Source organism: Podospora anserina, chromosome 4, assembly GCF_000226545.1.
Source record: "Podospora anserina S mat+ genomic DNA chromosome 4, supercontig 4".
In the NCBI taxonomy this organism is placed as follows: Eukaryota; Fungi; Ascomycota; class Sordariomycetes; order Sordariales; family Podosporaceae; genus Podospora; species Podospora anserina.
The window spans coordinates 861,323-880,011 of record NW_001914850.1 but is presented as its reverse complement, the minus strand read 5'-3'; the positions used below and the strand labels follow the sequence as shown (position 1 = coordinate 880,011).

Below are 18,689 nucleotides of genomic sequence, written 5' to 3'. Positions count from 1 at the left end.
ACTGGCGCAAAAACAAAAGAAAGCTTGACTGGACGACTGGATGTCCTGTGGAAACCAAGAAACGAGGAAGAAAGCTTGACCTGTCAGGGGGCATAGTCGGAGGACCCACTAAAGATGGGTATCAGCACAGTATGATGCGGTGAGCACAGGAACTTTGCAGGTTGCAAATATTGAGTGAAGCCGTCTGCCATAAAACCCGAATAGACCATACATTTTGAGATGGAGATTGAGGAGGGATGAGGTGGATGGGTATTGGTCAGCAACTTTTATGCAATGCCTTTCTCAACCGGGCACACACCCTCACCACAAAATAGTTGACTCACAAAAGTAAGTTAACCCATGTTACACTGTAAACTATGCCTCGAAAGTAAATTAATAGGCCTTTAAACGATCTTTCAAGGCCTATTAACTATCTTTAAAGGCCTACAGACTATCCTTCAAGGCATGTCAACCTACTTTAGTGTCTCAATTATTGATTCAAGCGGCCCTACCTTTGCAAATGAACTCTCAACATACGATTTACACCTCATGCAAATGCGTCTCTTCCAAGAGATGTGTCATGTCGAATTAGCATCTGCCACAACTGTATATCAGGCTTGCCCAAGTGTAAACAAGGCCATTGGACATTAGTCTAGGCCTATCTACGTTGGCATTAGAACATACCTTTGACTGTCTTGCAAATGCCCTTTTAACACAATCTTATTCCTCACACATGGACAGGCCTCTTGAACGGACTGACATACCATTGTAGGCCTCGGGTGAATCCGATGCGTGCAGCCGCCTAATTCCTCAGGCACCCAACGGTCGGAGCCTTGTCACCCCACATTTTGCTTAGTGTCTCCAGGTACACTCTCACGTGATCACGCCGGTTCCGTCGCTACGATTGGCCGTGGGTGCCAAGCATCTCAGTGCCCCAAACTCAAAGGGATACCTAGCTCGGCAAGCAACACTTGCCATTCAACAACGTCGTAAAAAAGCGACTTTCGATCTTCCATCACCATCCCTATCTCACCCACCACCGTCCCTGGCCCCCTGCCGAGAGCCTGCTGCCAATACCATCCACAATATTACCAGACCGCGACCACCGTCACAGGCCTTACAAGCAGCAGCCCTCGTTACTTCGTTACCCCAGCAGAGATCCGCAAAGAGACGGGAGAGAAAGAGACCCCTCTGCCGTACCACACACGTCTACAGAATACCTAGTAGCGCCTCGCGCTCCCCCCCTTCACCACCAAAAAAAGAGTCGCTCTGTCCCGCCTTGCCCTGGATAGCAGCACCGGCGATTCCACACATAATTCCTACCTGGTAATCCATGGTCCCCCACTCCAAGAAGGGAACCTTCACACCCAATCCCAATTCTGCCTCCCAGCCCCTCCACACTGGCCTCGCCCACTCGCAGAGTCCCTCCCATCATCACGGTGCGCTGAGTTCGGGTGCCAACCCCAGTACCAGCAGCCCCACTGGCTCCAGCTCCCTGGCCAAGATTGCAGTTGCCCAGGTTCTCCTGCTCCTGAGCACCATCAAAGAGGACAAGGGCGATCCGAGAAGGTGGAAGTCACAGACTGACGCTTTGCAAAAGGTGCGGTGCCAATCGCCCTTTATGCCGCTGTCAGCCTTCTGTCCTCCGCTGCCCCTTCTGCCCCACTGTCAACTGCCATATCCCATACCTACTCCTGCACCCTATTGACCGACTGCTAACCTGCTGTTATGGCTTCTCCCCAGCTTATCCATGAGCACGGCATGGATGTCTATTCGAGATACTTCACGCGCCTGGTGGCCTCCAATGCCTCTCAGATCTTCCCCGGCGCGGGGCGGCCAGTAGCGAATTCCAACAATAACAACATGCAACTCCTCGTTGCCGAAATGGAGCTGCTTGCCAGAGACTTCAGCCAAGCGAGGAAGATCGCCGAGTCGATCGAGACCGGCACCGAAGATATATTCCACAATTTTGACTTGTCGACTTTTATGGAACACTTCCAACTCGATGCCCTCGAAAAGACACTGTTGGCCCTGGCCTTCAAACTAGGTAGCAGGGCTGACCTGAAGACCAAAGGTAAGACGCCCTTGCGCAGCGTGCCTACTCCCTCTGTTACTGACATGGTTTCACTGTCGCAGCGGATGCCATTTTGTCTACCAACTACCCAACCTTTGTGAATATCTTGAGTCGACCGACTGGGGAACACATGGACATGCCCGCCGAATTCGTTGCCGAACTGCTCGACCGATTCATACAACTTCACCCGCCAAACTTCAATGCTGCCGCCAAGAAGGAGTTGGAGTACAAGGTGTCGATGCGGTATTCACAAGGAGGAGACGGAAAGCCGCCCCCCTCTCAGGTTCTGGCGGCCCTGGACCTGATTCGCCTCCTCGCCGACAGGCCACCGAATGCACTGGCCCTCTACATATACCGTGTCGGGTCAGCCTTCACCAAGGACGAGGAGACATGCGTGAGCTACCTCCAGAACCGACCTTCCAACATCCAACTGTCCGAAGAGCAAGTATCTGCCGCGCTTCTGTACACCACCATCAGCCAGACCCCGCCACACAAACCCTCGATTCTCGTTGCGGCCCTGAGGCGGATACTGCCCGACAGCTTCCAGTGGCAGGATGTCGTTTCGTATTTCGACCATGCGAATGCACGCGTAACTTCGGCGCAGTTTCTGCGGTTATACAATGCATTATTACCCATCGCGCTCGAGCATCTCGACAGGTTCAACATTCAACGGCTGTGGGGCGGAGAATGGGAGAATCCCGAAACCCAGCTGTCCTTCATTTGCGCCTATGCCTCACTCACCCCGGAGCAACTGGATGCCACAACCATCCCAGGCCTCAAGCCGACGTTTACGGTGGACGAATACGTACAATCCGACCGGGCAATTCAGGAAATAGCTGCCCTCGCCGTTAGACACCCACTGGTCTCCGAGGCTGCTTTGTCTGCTGTCTTCAATGTGGCTCTGCACTCGATGCATGCCTCACAGAGCACAGAGGCGAAGCGCCTGTTTCAAGACGTCGTTGTGCCTAATCTACATGTCTTTGTCACCTCAGCCTTTGGGGTTCCTAAGCCGTGGCCCACAATGGCCGAAGAGACGCTGGCGTCGCTATTCGAGGGGTTTCTGATCAACAAGACACCGACCTCCGACTTTGTGATGGAAAGCCTCTGGAGACGGGACAAGGTGTGGGTCATGCAGCGGCTGGAAGAACAGCATGCTCTCAAGCCTATTGTCTTGCCAACCATCTTCGAGTTTGCGGTGAGGCACAAGTGGCTCCAGGAGCTGGTTTTCCTTCCCACTGGCTTCGGGCTTGATCTCGTTGCCTATGCGCATGCGCAAGGTTTTCTGAACTTGGAGCAGTGGGCAAGCCAGAACGCTGAGCGACCCGGCGAGATGGCCAGGGCCATAAATCAGTTTCTGTTGATAAAAACGAACCTGGAGCAGACGTATCAGCGGAGCGGAGACAATGGACAAGCCCACACACCCTTGCAGGTCAAAACAGTCTATATGATGCTCGACATTTTGGACAGGTTCAACCTGAAAGCCCCTGTTGTGGATCTGATTAATGTTCAGAGACACTGCATAACAGCTTACCCCCGCCTGATTAACTATGGGGAAGGTTACGACGACATCATCGATGACAATGGGCGGGGCGGGAATATGCTTGCACCAGCAGCTACGACCAGGATGGAAGAGCACTACAAGAAAATGTACGGCGATGAATTGCAGGTTCGCAGTGTGGTCGAGGTTCTCGAACACTACAAACATTCGCGTGTGCCGCTGGAGCAGGACATTTTCGCGTGCATGATTCACGGTCTGTTTGACGAATACGCCCATTATGTCGACTATCCTCTCGAGGCCCTCGCCACTACAGCAGTGCTCTTCGGTGGGATAATCTCTCACAAGTTGATATCGAGACTCCCCCTCAAAATTGGCTTGGGTATGATCTTGCAGGCCGTCAAGGAGAATCGTCCCGAGGAGCCCATGTACAAGTTCGGTCTTCAGGCGCTCATGCAGCTCTTTGGCCGGCTGCGGGAATGGCCTGCGTTCTGCAAGGACTTGATCCTGATACCCGGACTACAGGGAACGGAGGCGTACAGGAAGGCGGAAGAGGTGGTTCGTGAGCATGACGAGGAGTTGGCCCGAACCCTTCGCAACGGTCTTCCAGCCATCGCCGGCAGTGACAAGCAACTGACCAATGGCGGTCTAGAGGACAGTCTCAGCTCGGAACAGCACCCTCCCCCGTTCCTGTCCATCAATGTTGGCCCACCTCCCGCCGGGATCAGCTACGAAGACCCCACACCCGATGCCCAGGGCAAAATCCAGTTTGCTCTCAATAACGCCACCGACACGACCCTACAGTCGATATTCAAGGAGCTCCAGAAGATGCTGGATGTCAAGCACCAGCAGTGGTTCGCCAGTCACCTGGTAGAGGAGCGCGCCAAGATGCAGCCGAACTACCACCATGTCTACCTCGAGCTGGTGAAGCAGTTTGAGGATAGGCTGCTGTGGACCGAAGTTCTGAGGGAGACCTATGTCAGCGTCCAGCGCATGCTCAACTCGGAGCAGACGCAGTCGAATTCGACCGAGAGGACTCACCTCAAGAATCTGGGTGGCTGGCTTGGCCTGTTGACCCTTGCTCGTGACAAGCCTATCAAGCACAGCAACATCGCCTTCAGGCAACTCCTGATCGAAGCCCTCGATACCAAGCGTCTCATTGTCGTCATCCCCTTTGTCTGCAAGGTCTTGACCCAGGCAGCCAACTCGAACGTGTTCAAACCGCCGAACCCCTGGCTCATGGACATTATCCACCTCCTCATTGAACTCTATCACAACGCCGAGCTCAAGCTCAATCTCAAGTTTGAGATCGAGGTGCTCTGCAAGTGCCTCGATCTCGATCATGAGGCGATCGAGCCATCTGGTGAGATCTTGAACCGGCCTCCTCTCGAGGACGTGGGTGACTTGGTTGGGCCAGATAATCTCGACAGTTTTGAGAGCCTATCCCTCAACGGCATGACGGGAGTGAACAGCTCACTTGTCTCGCACCCGGCTCTTGCCATCCCCGACTTGGGGCCCAACCTGAGCGTCCCGTCCACCGAGGTTGTCAGCGCCGCGAAGCTGCACGACATTGTCCGTCAAGCTCTCACGCGCGCGCTGCAAGAGATCATCCAGCCTGTTGTGGATAGGTCTGTGACCATCGCCGCCATCTCTACGCAGCAAATGATCCGCAAGGACTTCGCAACCGAGGGCGACCCGGACAGGGTTCGGATGGCTGCCGTCAACATGGTCAAGTCTACTGCTGGGAGCTTGGCACTTGTGACCTCCAAGGAGCCATTGCGCGCCAACTTCACCAACTATCTCCGCCAGCTCGCCTCGGAGCTTCCTCAGGGTCTCCCAGAAGGTATCATCATGTTGTGTGTCAACTCCAACATGGAGCTGGCTTCCAGCATCATCGAAAAGTCGGCTGAGGAGCGCGGTGTCCCCGAGATTGAGGACTTACTCGCAGAAGATCTCGAGGCGCGCCGCCATCACCGCATCAACCGACCCAACGACCCATTCATGGATCCCCGCCTGAACCGCTGGGCCTGGACTATCCCCGCTCCTTTCAAGCTGCAGCCCAGCTTGAGCGGCCTCAATGATGAGCAAATGGCCATCTACGATGATTTTGCTCGGCAATCAAGGGTGACTGCTGCTGCGGCTGCTGCCGCCGCTGCCGCCGCCGCCGCCTCTGTTACGCCTTCGCACGTTCCTTCATCGTCGGATGCGAGATCAATTGCAAACGAAGTCCTCGGTGACCAGTACAACTCGGTGTCCACCATTCCTACCCCTGCTGAAACCCCATCGCTTCCCCACATGGGCGTCCAACCTCAGCATTACCCTCCGGTTCATGCTGGCATGGTCAATGGCCGACAACCTGGCATCAGCCCTGTCGACGCTCGGAACGTGGCGGAACGGGTGAACAGCTTGTTGGAAAAGCTGGCGACTGCCGTCAGCAACACGGCCGAGGAGCACTTTGAGGACCTCCCTCGGACCCATGAAGTTATCAACATTCATGACGCCGTCGTCCAGCTTACAATCAAGACTCAACAGACATCTGATGAATTTGCAGTCTATGTGGCGACCCAAATCTCCGGTCTTCTCTTCCGCCCGCAGCCCGAACCCACTTCCCTCCTCTTGGAGACGCTGGTCCACGTGCTGGAGACGCTGCGAAAGGTTGCGGGCCCGGCGACGAGTCAACAGATCCGCTGGCTGTTTTACCAGCAGTCAGGTAGTACTTTTTTGAATCTGCCCCTGATCTCGGCGCTGCTCAGAACGGACCTCATTGATTGGCACAGCATCGATGCAGCCATGGCCAAGGCGTTGAATGAACGGAGCAGCGGTTCCATTGAGTTTCTGGAGTCCTTGATGGATCTTACGCTGTTCAGCGAGGCCCCTGTCAATCTCTATACCGATTTCGTTCAGAGCTTGGAGGAAGCCTGGGCGTGGATAACTGAAGAGCCCGAAGTGCCAGGTGGCCAGCGGTTCAAGGCCAAGGTGCTGGGGCCTTCGCCCGAGATTCATCCTGACCGAACCCCCGAGGCTCAGTTCGAGCAGTTTGACTACATCTTTGAGGAATGGGTGCAGCTATGCAACAACGACTGCGCCTCGGAAAAGGCTGCCACAAAGTTTGTGCAACAGTTGAACTGGCGGCGGCACATTGTCACCAAGGAGGACTTTTTCGTCTTTGCGAGGCAAGCAATCGACAAATCCGTCGACCGTGCTGAGCAAAGTGGCCACCTTGGTGAAGGCTTCAGCAACGAGAGCTTCCAGGCAGTTGACGCTCTCGTCAAGATGATCCTCATCTTCACTCAGTCCCACGACGCTCCTGGCACCAGCGAATCATCGCGTGTCGCCTTCCTGGACTCTGTCCTTGCTCTTGGTGTGCTTGTGTTGAACAACCACCACGTTAGACGCGGGGACGCTTTCAACCCACGCGTGTTCTTCCGCTTCTTCTCCAATCTCTTCCACCAGATTATGAACCTGACGGAGAGATTCTCAGACAGTGAGAGCGAAAAGATAGTGCTCAACTTTGCGGCACGTCTATGGGACCTTCGGCCGGCTGTGTACCCTGGCTTCTTGTTTCAATGGATGGGTCTCTTGGCTCACCGCGCCTTTCTCCCAGCGATCATGCGCATGCCCAACCAGGCAGGCTGGGAGCCCTTCACCAAGCTCCTCACCCATCTCTTCTCTTATCTCGGCAACATGCTGAAAGCTTTCGAAGTGTCCCTTGCCGCTAAGGACCTGTACTCGGGCACGGTGAAGCTTGTGGCTGTGCTTTTCCACGACTTCCCGGAGTATCTTTCTGCCAACTATGTGCAGCTATGCCAGTGCCTGCCCTCGCATGCCACACAGCTCATCAACATGATCTTGTCGGCGTCCACGACGCCGTTCGACAAGGTGCCCGATCCATTTCGGCCGGGACTCAAGATTGATCGGATCCCCGAGATGAAGGACCCGGTGGTGAGCTTTTATGACTGCGCCGGCCAGCTCAAGGAACTAGGGCTCTATGACATCCTGGAGCAGTCATTGCAAAACGGACCCTCGGAGGACGCCATCGCCCAAATTACGCACGCGATGCACCACGCCGATACCGACCTGACCACGTTTGGCTTTGTGCCTGTCAATGTCGACCGCCGAGTTGTCGACGCCGTGGTTTCCCACATCGCCAACGCGGCCTCCCAACGCGCTGTTAACAACAGTGACGCGCCCGTGTTCGTGTCCGGGGCTCCCGACGTCAAGACTCTGCACATGCTGGTCACCGAGGTGCCGGCCGAGACACGGTACTATCTTCTCAGCAGCATGGTCAACGAACTCCGGTTCGCCAACGCGTCGACAAACTATTTCAGCCATGCCATCGTCGAAATTTTTGGTCACGATCTTGACGACCCGGAGGAGACAGAGATTCGGCAGCAGATTGTGCGAGTTCTCTTGGAGCGCATGGTTGGGTACTGGCCCCAGCCATGGGGTCTCGTGGTCACGATCCTCGAGTTGCTCAAGAATGAAAAGTTTCATTTCTTTGAGCTGCCGTTTATCAAGGCGGCTCCTGAGGTACGTCATCCTTTTTCCTCCACTCTTGAATCTCTTCTAACATGGGTTTTCTAGGTTGCCGCCCGCTTCGAGGCTATCCTCCGCCCCGTTGTGGCGTAGAACGTTGTAATGTAGTACACAACTCCGGCTTCTCAAACCTTGACGAAGGAGGAACCTCGTGCTTCTGCACGGCCAAGGCAGAGTTGCATTGCACGGCTGGGAGGGAGATTTTCCAAGAAACACCCAGGCGGGTACCGGAGGGAGTTGTTACTTGCATAATGACATGGCGTAATATTTATTTTTCTTCACGGATGCGCGCGTTTATGGTCATTTTGGGGTGTGTCTTAGACGAGGTATACGTGAATCATGGATTGGGGCGTTTGGGTTGGGAAGAAATGTTTAAGGGCGGGGAGTTTGTTGTGGCTGTGTAGTATTAGGCTTTAGGGTTGAGCGCTCATATAAGCGGGGTTTTTGCGTTGAGGTTTTGAGGGGTTGTGCTTGTAGAATTCTGTCAGGAGAGGGAAAAGCGAGTGAGAATAAATAGTCTTGTGCTGTGCTGGAGTGTCGGGTGGTGTGACTGATGATGTGAGGACATGATGGCTGTGATGAGATGCTGTATATTCAAGTAAGTGGTGTAGGTAGTCTTTTGAATCTTCTTTGAAGGGGGTTGAAGGTGAGGTTGAGACTCGACGAACAAAACCAAGCCCACCACCCACCTTCCTAATTCCCATCTCCGCGAAAAAAGAGACGACACTCGAGTGTTCTTGGATATAGCCTCTACCCAAGTGAGGAACTTGACCTGACAAACAGTTCTACCCAACAACCTGCTGTGGAGTTCTGGTTTTGGTCCCTGAAAATGCGGGATCACCCGCTATAACCCACCCCTCTCGGAGTCATCTTCAGCGCTCCATCCCAATGCTCAGTTGGGCAATTACGCACGCTGTACGCCACCTTTTGCCACCAGCTCTCCCTCACAAAGAGCTATAAGAAGACTTCACAACTCACTACGGCTTTCACAACACATCATCCATCCATCACACAATACACAAACTATCTGCTACCTCTTTTCTCAAAACATTACAAACAACCAAATAAAGAAACATCATGTCTGACAAAATCACCTCCTCCACCTCCTCGGCCCCCTCCAACAACCCCTCTTCCTCCTCCAACATCAACCCCCAGCAAGCCTCCAACGTCCCCACCGGCGCTGGCGTCAACACTGGCGCCGGTGTCACCCGCCCCAAGACCGAAGCCGAAAAGGAAGCAGACAGGAAATACGAAGAGGCCATGGAGGAGGAGTACGCCAAGCGGGAGGGTGGTGCCTAAGCTTTCCCTCGTCACCATATCACAACCCTGGAGAGAGGTCACACATGTGTAGGATATGCAGGTGTAAATGAAATTCACACAAACGCCTTGATAGCAAGAATACCCCCTTTTTAAAACCCACTTTATATCTCTGTACTGACTGTCTATATGAGCTCTTCCGATTTTTTTCTCTCTCGTACATCATGACCCAAACGTCCCAACCCCTTCAAACACTTTAACTAAACCCATAGCAGCCCCGGCCGCCATCCCCCCTACAATCACCATCTGCACACCCCCTAGCACACTCTTCTTTGCGTGCTGCCTTCCAAACCCAACCACCACAGCCGTCTTGACATAGCCAAACGTGAACAACGCTACCCCCATGACTCCGATCGAGATGTACAGCCCCGTCATCAACTTTCCGATATGTCCTGCCACGAAAAAGTACGGTATAAGCGGTAGGAGCCCACCGAGGAAATACCCGGCCGCTATTGTGACGGCCGATTGCATTGCTCTCGTCCTGCTGTCATCTCTCTGTCTCCTTCTCCTCCGTTTCTCCTCGGCCTTTTGGTCATGGCTTTTCGTACAGTCGTCGTCGGTACATGTTGAAGGAAGGGAAATGCCTTGTAACCTCAACAGTAACCCCACCCATTCTTCACTCTCGCCCTCGATAAGCTGGTGTTTCAGGTCCAGTCTGTGTACCTGCAGAGGAAACAAGGCTTGCTGCAACGCCTCAATGACAGCGTCTTGGCCGGCGGTGATGGCGGACTTGGTAGGCGGCCCAGGTTCTTGCAGGAGCGTCATCAGCCTAGAGTGTGACTCTTCGTATGCTGCCAATTCTCCCCTTGCTCCAAGATAACCTCCTAGTCCCATTGAGATGGCGCCTGCTATCAGTTCTGCCAGACCACCATAGATGACTGTGCGGGTGTCTCCTAGCGCGGTAAGTCCTGCTGTGAGAGCAAAGGGGACAGTGAGGCCGTCTGAGAGACCGATTGTAGCGTCGGATATAAGACGGGGGTTGATCAATGGCTTGTGAGCGTCGGGCCCCTGGGCATCATCTATAATCGCAGGAGCGGGAAGCTGAAGCTCTATATCCGTCGAGACATTGTCGAGACTCGGTGGTGGTGGTGGTGTTGATGACTTGGTCGATGTTGCCAGCTTACGCCTATTTTCCCTTATCTTTCTGAATTCCTCTATCGGCACGGCGAACATTTTGGTCTGAGGTCTCGAAAGATATCCAACCGAGAACGGGAGGACAATCTATCACTTTGGGGACTTTGGAGGCATACTTGAATACCGACCTGACATGGCCAGCGTCGACGGCTAACCCATGGAGTCTTGGGTTATGGGGAGTGTGCAACTTGCGTACTTTCGAACAGGACAACGGGATTGCCAGAGCTGAACAAACGACGTGAAGATATTGAGGCTTCCCGAACTGTGGGGGTTACTGTTGAGCAGCGTAAAACAGAGCACGGTATATGGCAATCTCTGTGGCTCGGTAGATGGGGTGGACGTGTGTACGGCAAGACGAAGTACGTGTCCTGGTAGTTCAGGTGGAACCTGTCAGTTCTGAATAGATGAGGAGTGGCCAATCCTGCTCGAGATCGGTGTCTGGAATCGATCAACCGCTTACTGGTGAGAGCGTAAAAAGGGACATGCCAGGTTTGAAGTGTGATGAAATTTTTCGTTCGGACGACGTACCGTTGTACGTGGACGACTGTCATGGCTTCCACGATATGACGCGAAGATGGGATAGCCGAGTGCACCGTTCAACGAACATGATGATAAATGTTGGATTCGTTCAACGAACATGGTGATAAATGTTGGATTGTGGTGAAGGGGCATGCGGCAGCCTTGGATGTGGGAAGGGAAAAAGGTTTTGAGAGAGTGTGATCCGATCAGTCGTGACTATTTGAGCGAGTGGAACGTGACATCAGCCCTCAGCTGCTCCTTCTCCCATTGCCTAACTATCGTCATGTGATACCTCCACAGCAAAGCACGGAAGCTAACACGAAGTTCTGAAGCAAACAAGCCCGAAACGTCCAGAAGATCACAGCTTCCAATCCACATCCTTGTAATCAACGTCTCTCACGGGAACGCCTCCCACCCTGGCCATGAACTCAACCAAGGAATCCTCCTCTGTAAGCGACTTCCCACCCCAAACCTCCCTCTGAAAGGCCGCCACCATATCCGTCCCGTTCAGCAGAGCTCCACTCGTCCACAACTTGCCATCGCTCGCCCAGCGTTTCTCAATCCAGTTCGTTCCTGGTGCCAGCTGTCTCAGAATATCCAACATAAATCTCGGTCCCGTGGCAGTCTTGCCCTCCAAGATGCCAGCTCTCAAGGGGACCTCAATGCCGCCGCAGATGGTCATAAAGGCAGAGCAGTTGTCGTACGCCTTGCGGACATAAGCCAACTCTGCCTCAGTCGGGTTATACCCAGCGTGGTAGGCTCCGATGAGGACAATGTCCAAGACAGGACAGGTTGCAAAGGAGTCGGTCGGCACGATGGTTGTGCGCGCGGTAAGGTTGCTGACTGAAGGGGTTTTGCCTGTCTCACTCACCCAGTGAAATTCCATGTCTATGGCTTGTTGCAAGAGATGGGCTGGAAGGAAAGCGCTTGACAAGGTTTGAAGAAACCTGGGCGTGAGGCTGTTGAAGAGGTCGACAGGTGCCACGTCGAGAAATTCGGTGAGACTGATACCATCTTGTCAGTGTCAGATTCTAGAACTGTTACAAGGGACGTACCCGCCGAGAAGGATCACACCGACTTGCACAGTCCGGTCTGGCTTGGAGAGGTTGAAAGTCTTGGAAGACATCTTGAAGTAGGTTTGTGCAGTGAGTAGTGTGATCTTGATGCGGTAATGAGGTGAGTGACGGGGATCTTAGAAAGGAGATGATGGGACTATTTAATCTTATTCTCGTCGAAATATCACTGCCTACATTATCATCTGGCCAAAGATCGTCGGAACTCGACCAGCATTGTCTCTGACCAGGACGCTCCGATCTGAACACGGCTTATACACGAAGTCCGAGGGTCCACGCGTCCACCCTCGCAATATTTTTCTACCACCAGCAAAAGAAGCTGTGGTTCATCTCAGAGAAGTTTGCTTTCCTTGCCCTTGTGGGAGCTCAAGTTTTCCACTCTGTTTGTCCCGAGTCGCCTTCGGAACTTAGCCTACTGGTGTTGCATCAGTAGCAGCAGCCCCTTTTGACCAAAATAAACTCCGTAAATATGTCGGACTCTACTTTTGCTCACTTGGGGTAGAAGCAGCCGTCCATCCACGTGCTATTCGGTAGGATACCGAGATCACGCTTGGGACTTACTACCCCTGAATTGAAAAGGGGCAATCCACAACCACAACCTCGTAATCAATTGACCCGACCCCCAGTCAACGGTTATGTCATGGAGCAGAGTACCAACCCCCCACGATTTATCCGTCAATCAAACGGCGCTCCTTCAACTGGTGTTTCCCCAGTTCACCCCACTGTTCCCCTCACTAACCCGAGCTATCCCCAAGCTGCCCCGCGTTCCTGGATCGGAGCTGTATTATGATGAGTTCCTGGATATGTTTACTTGGCTTTCTTCTTTAACTCTTCAAGAATACGCTCTTTTAGACCTTACATCCTAGCCACCGTCTCACAGCCTCGTACACAGCTCAAAACCGCACACTCAAAGAGCCAGATATAGGATACAATCTACACACCCCCAAGATGGCCCCCAAAGAAATAACCATAACCTCCTTCTCAACCCGCGATGTCCGCTTCCCCACCTCCCTAGACAAAACCGGCTCCGACGCCATGAACGCGGCAGGAGACTACTCAGCCGCCTACTGCATCCTCGAGACCGACTCCGACCTCACCGGCCATGGCATGGTCCGCTCCCCCCCCCCCCTTCCCCTTATAAGCCACCCTTATTGCTAACCCCCATCACAGACCTTCACCATCGGCCGCGGAAACGACCTCGTCTGCGCCGCCATCTCCCACCTCGCCCCCCGCATCCTCCACACCCCCCTCTCCTCCCTCGTCGGCACAAACTTTGGCGCCACCTGGCGCCACCTAGTCAACGACTCCCAGCTCCGCTGGATAGGCCCAGAAAAAGGAGTCATCCACCTCGCCCTCGGCGCGGTAGTCAACGCGTTGTGGGATCTATGGGCCAAAACCCTCAACAAACCCGTCTGGAGGGTAGTAGCAGACATGACCCCAGAAGAATTCGTCGCCTGCATCGACTTCCGCTACATCACCGACGCCATCACCCCCGAGGAAGCCCTCTCCCTCCTGCAGTCAATGCAAGAGGGTAAGCCCGAACGAATCGCCCAGGCGGAAAAAAACGAAGCTGTACCCGCGTACACCACTTCCGCGGGCTGGCTTGGTTACGACGAATCCAAAATGAGGAGATTGCTCCAGGAAACAGTCGCACAGGGGTACAGGCACTTCAAGCTCAAAGTAGGCGGGTCACTACAGGAAGACATCAAACGGTTGACCATCGCCCGTCAAGTCCTCGACTCATCACCCACCCCGGGAGAGAAAATCCTCATGGTGGACGCCAACCAGATCTGGAGCGTGCCCGAGGCGATCGAGTACATGAAATCCCTTGCGGGTTTCAAACCTTGGTTTATTGAAGAGCCGACTTCTCCTGATGATGTCCTGGGGCATCTGGCTATAAGAACTGCGCTGAAACCCTACGGCATCAAGGTCGCCACGGGGGAGATGTGCCAGAACAGGGTCATGTTCAAGCAGTTCCTCATGTCGGGCGCCATAGACGTTTGCCAGATTGACGCCTGTCGGCTGGGTGGTGTCAATGAGGTTCTTGCGGTGATGCTGATGGCGAAGAAGTTTGGGGTTCCGATCGTGCCGCATAGTGGTGGGGTCGGGCTGCCGGAGTATACGCAGCACTTGTCGACGATTGACTATGTGGTGGTGAGCGGGCAGAAGTCCGTGTTGGAGTATGTGGATCATTTGCATGAGCATTTTGTCTGGCCGAGTGTCATTGAAAAGGGGTATTATGTCACGCCTACGCAGCCGGGGTATTCGGTTCAGATGAGGGGGGAGAGTATGGAGCGGTTTGGGTATCCGGGGGAGGAGGGGAAGAGTTGGTGGAGGGGGGAGGAGGCGAGGGGGATTTTGGAGGGGGAGAAGATTTGACGGGGAGGTTTTGTGGTCAAGAGGGATCCAAGGGTGGGATTTGTGGTGTGGTTGAAATAAAAGAAAAAGAAGGTGAGGAAATAAATGCCCCTGAAGGAGCGTAGATGAGAGAGAGGTAGAAAAAAATGCAAAAGAGAAGCTGAGTTGCATCAGCCGTGAATCGAACACGGGGCCCATCGATGGCAACGATGGATTTTACCACTAAACCACTGATGCTGTTACTTGATTTGTTGGAGAAATTGCTCGGAAGGTGGGTTCATGTGTGGAGGTATGCGGAACACACCCTACTCGCACCAAGAAAAGGGGCAAGATACGGGGGATGATTGAAGTTCACATGGGGGAAGATTTGACATAAAATATAAAGGCCTTGAAAGATGTTGCAAGAAGTCCAACTAGTAGTAATAGTCCTGTTGAATTATACATGCCGAGCTCTCTTGGAGGGCCTCTCGTCCGGATCATGATCTTCCAACCACTTGCGCACCTTTTCGCCTTGTCCCTTATAGGCTCTCTCTCCCAGAACCACTCGTCTTTGATCGGCTCATACTTTTCTAACTCCTTCTCCGAGCCGAACGTGTCAATCAACCACTCGTTTGCCAACTCCTCGTTCTTTTCCCAGGCCTCTGGGAGCCAACGATCGAAAGGTTCGAGGAAGCATTTAGACCAGTATCTCTCAATCGGAGACTTCATCGGCCTCATCTCCGCCGCTGGCACGCCTGAGTCCCACCGCCCATCATAGATCTGGTTTGGGTGATCCTCCGTCTCGTCAAGATAGCGGTACACCTTTGCCTCTCTAAAACTGATGAACTTGACGGATCCGTCGTTGCAGACAAAGATATTCTCCGTCTTGAGCCTCGCATTGCAAGGTGTAATGCTAATTTCGACGTTCCACATCATCCTGATTTCGGTTTCGATGATTTGTTTCATGATGGAGAGACGGTCTGCTTCGGGGGGAAGTTTGCCGTAGTCGAGGGTGTATTTAATGTTTGGTTCGCTGTAGTCGTCGTCGTCGTCGTCGTCCTTGGGTATGACTTGTTTGCCCATGATTTTATCCATCACTTCCCCTTCAAAATGCTCCATCAGCACCATCCTCACCCACCGAGGCTTGCCAGCCTGATGCGTCGGCAGGGCAAACGTCCAACTGCCATGGTACGTCGGGACGATGTGCCTGAATTTCTCGTTCCCAGGCGCAGAAAACCCTCATAAACAGCTGCTTCCATCGCGTAGTCCAGATCTGCGCGCGCTGTGCAATCCATACACTCGACGCAGGTTTCCCGGGGGCGGAGGTCACAGTTTGGATCACCCATCAAAGGGTGATCCAAAGCGTCGAATATTTTGGCCATGTGCTTGATTGTTGGGTCGCCATCCGAGTAGCAGGTGACTACACGGGGGCCTCCTTTACGCTCGACATCCTTGAAGTCGCGGGTGCTCAGGTCGCCGGTGATGGTCATGACGGTCTCACCAGGAGTCTGGGGGGGGTTCGGTTGCCAACGGGGGGTTGTGAAGGACAAAGTTGACACGGCCCTTGAGAGTAAATTCGTCATCGTCTGGACGGCCAGAGCCTCGACATGTTTCGCGCCTGGGGCGTGGTCCCCTGTAATTCGAGCAAAACGGCTCAGGGGCGCGATGTTTGTGGAGCTTGAGTCTGGTTCCCACAGCGTAACGCTCATGTGAACCAAGGTTCGCAGTTGGGGTTGAACTCATGGCGATGGATTGATGTCGGAGGATGCTGTGTTAGTCGCGCCCTGTTTATTGTGTGTGCGTGTAGTGTCGAATAGCTTGATCAGATATCGGTTCCCTTGTTGGATGTGGAGCAGGAGACGATTCGATAGAGAGAGAATGGCACGGTCGAGGTTTATATAAAGGAAGTATCTGTTTAGAAAGTTGTTGTTTCAAAGTTTACAGACTCTGCAAGCCCAAATTTCCACATCTGAGTCGTGAACCAAACTTAATGTAGAAGCCATCCAGAAGAAACTTTGAGTCTTTCCCGGCACGTGCAGGCAGACGGGATTTGTTCAGTCAGCCCAGTTCAGAAAAGAAGACGTATAAACCTGGAACCCAGAGTTCATGACAACCTCAACATGACAGCTCAATGGCTGTAAGTGAGAACGACGCTGGCGTCACCTAATTCTCATGAGTACTCGGGTGTCACATCTCCCAAATGTTTTCCTGTCATCATGGGTTTCCCTTTGGGGGACTTTTGCCTGGCATTTTGTGCTTCAAGCGTGCTAATAACTTCCAGAGCGAGGCTTCAGACTCAGACATGAGAACTGCTGTTCCAAGGTTGTGGCCCTACGCGGGATGTCTGGTGTTATCTCGACCACAAGTCTGACACACAGGCACTTCTGAAGTGTAAGTTGTGAAGACTTGCATAGACAACCTTACTTGAATGTATAAGTCAAGTGCCGTGTGAGCCGTTGGCTGGTGCAGCAAAGCCAAGACCACACCATGAGCCTCAGGCTTTCCCTCTTCAAACACTTGCCAAAATGAACCATCGCTTGCAAACTATCATGATATTATCTCTGCCGCCACAAGCGACTCAAATATTTTGTCCTGTTTTGTTTACTTCCTCGCTGTCCTCTCCCCGATCACATGAATCCAGACCGTTGGAGTTCATACTGCCACGACTACCCACATGCGCATACTACTTTAACCGACCCTTATTTAGCTAAAGATACTTAACCCTAGCATTAGCGCTTAAACAAGGAAAAAAAGACCGGATTGTTGTCATGCACCAACTAGCCCAATCGTCTTGTAAGGCGGTGAGCGAAGGTGGTGTGAAACTTGATCGATGTGTGGAAGCGGGATGGATGGTGAGGGGAAACCCAAAAAAAAAGATGGATGAGGGGGAGGGGAAAAAGGTCCAGTTCCCAAAGGCGGTGAGTTTCCGAGAAAACCCCAAATTTGTTTCGAGCTCGGTGTAATGTAAATTCCTACCCAATATTTGGTCGGGTTGATTGGTTCCTCGAAGCCGGGACGGGCTGAGAAGAAGAATTTGGGGTGCAGTGTCGCGTGTGGTTTGCTGCTGTCACTGGCTGGGTAAAAAAAAAAAGTTGGGGTTGCAATGCTCTCCGTTTGTAGGTGTAAGTGAGTGAGCGGCACACTACTACCAGCCATCTCTTTTCTCTCTCAGCTAAAGTGATCAGTTTATGAGATCATTCGTGTAGGGGTTTGGAATGGGCTAATTGGGCTCGAGAGATGAGCGAGAGACAAACTTGATTCTCGGGTCTCAAGAGACAGTGTTTGATGTGGGTATCCTTGAAGGTGGGTTACAGCTGGGACGCTCTGGGTCAGACTTGCATCTGTTGCCTCTGATTGCTCAATCTTGTCTATCGGCAACAGACATATTCACATTGATTAATTGATCAACTGGTCGAGACTCCGACTTGGAGTTTAGGGGTCTCGGGGTCTCTCCTCTTTCTGAATCAGGGTCGAACATCTGGAACGGCAGTGGGAAATGTCTCATGATGGACGTAAGGGTGGTGGTCGGGTCTCACGTAACGACATCGGCGGTGGTCGGTGCGTTGAAAATCTGAGCGGGGTATGATTGGTGCCCCGCGGCCAAAAGAGGAAATCCAGTCCAATATACGTGCCGTGATTGGCCAGATCTAATTTTCTCGCCGTTCTCTAGCCGGGCCCACTTACCGCAAGAAGCGCCATGGCGGAGGTGGGGGTCTGTGTGTGTAAAAGTGGGGGGGAAACTGTTAATAAACTGTGGTCCGTGGCAACCAGGCAAACGAACGGTTGACTGGGGGAAGAGGGTTGGTTACAAAAAACTTTGGCGCGGCTGGCGCAGTATATGCCACCAAGTTTATCAAATATATATATATATAAAATTAAAAAAGAGTCATCCGGGGAAGGCTGGTGGTGCTTGTTGCCTGCTGGTGTGACCGAGTACGGCGTTGGAACCGGTGCTGTGCTGCGGACAAATCGTCGCGGCAGAATAATGGAGCGCCGTTGAAGAGGCTCGGTGATGGGATGGAATTGTTTGCGCTTCGCGTGGTCACGACAACCAGAGTGAGCGAGCCCGGTCTAGTCGGCTTCTGGGACGTTCGTTTTGTGGAGAAAGTCTGGGATATTGCATCAGGGGCGAAGGGAACACTGACAAGGCCAAAATCCACCTGCCATCCACTCCGATGCGGCCTTTTCGTCAGTTTTTGGACCCCGAAAAAGTCTTATCATTATC

The 18,689-nt window shown here is 53.1% G+C and overlaps 5 protein-coding genes across 5 annotated transcripts, besides 1 other annotated feature; 2 read left to right on the top strand and 3 right to left on the bottom strand.

The window, feature by feature from the left end:
• Positions 1–1,707: 1,707 nt before the first annotated feature.
• PODANS_4_8360 (uncharacterized protein) lies at positions 1,708–8,177 on the top strand (the record flags this gene model as incomplete). Its single annotated transcript, XM_001905957.1, has 3 exons — positions 1,708–2,053; positions 2,116–8,078; positions 8,133–8,177. 3 exons carry the CDS (start codon positions 1,708–1,710, stop codon positions 8,175–8,177), a joined length of 6,354 nt encoding a protein of 2,117 aa, XP_001905992.1.
• Positions 8,178–9,563: 1,386 nt separating this feature from the next.
• Positions 9,564–10,574, bottom strand: PODANS_4_8370 (uncharacterized protein; the record flags this gene model as incomplete). The annotated part of the gene is made up of 1 exon (XM_001905956.1): positions 9,564–10,574. One exon carries the CDS (start codon positions 10,572–10,574, stop codon positions 9,564–9,566), a length of 1,011 nt encoding a protein of 336 aa, XP_001905991.1.
• Positions 10,575–11,412: 838 nt separating this feature from the next.
• Positions 11,413–12,180, bottom strand: PODANS_4_8380 (uncharacterized protein; the record flags this gene model as incomplete). The annotated part of the gene is made up of 2 exons (XM_001905955.1): positions 11,413–12,058; positions 12,110–12,180. The coding sequence occupies 2 exons, from the start codon at positions 12,178–12,180 to the stop codon at positions 11,413–11,415; spliced, it is 717 nt and encodes a 238-aa protein (XP_001905990.1).
• Positions 12,181–13,075: 895 nt separating this feature from the next.
• PODANS_4_8390 (uncharacterized protein) lies at positions 13,076–14,506 on the top strand (the record flags this gene model as incomplete). Its single annotated transcript, XM_001905954.1, has 2 exons — positions 13,076–13,237; positions 13,298–14,506. The coding sequence occupies 2 exons, from the start codon at positions 13,076–13,078 to the stop codon at positions 14,504–14,506; spliced, it is 1,371 nt and encodes a 456-aa protein (XP_001905989.1).
• A 145-nt stretch (positions 14,507–14,651) lies between these two features.
• Positions 14,652–14,722, bottom strand: a tRNA (tRNA-Gly).
• A 114-nt stretch (positions 14,723–14,836) lies between these two features.
• Positions 14,837–16,047, bottom strand: PODANS_4_8400 (uncharacterized protein; the record flags this gene model as incomplete). Its single annotated transcript, XM_001905953.1, has 2 exons — positions 14,837–15,703; positions 15,769–16,047. 2 exons carry the CDS (start codon positions 16,045–16,047, stop codon positions 14,837–14,839), a joined length of 1,146 nt encoding a protein of 381 aa, XP_001905988.1.
• Positions 16,048–18,689: the final 2,642 nt, after the last annotated feature.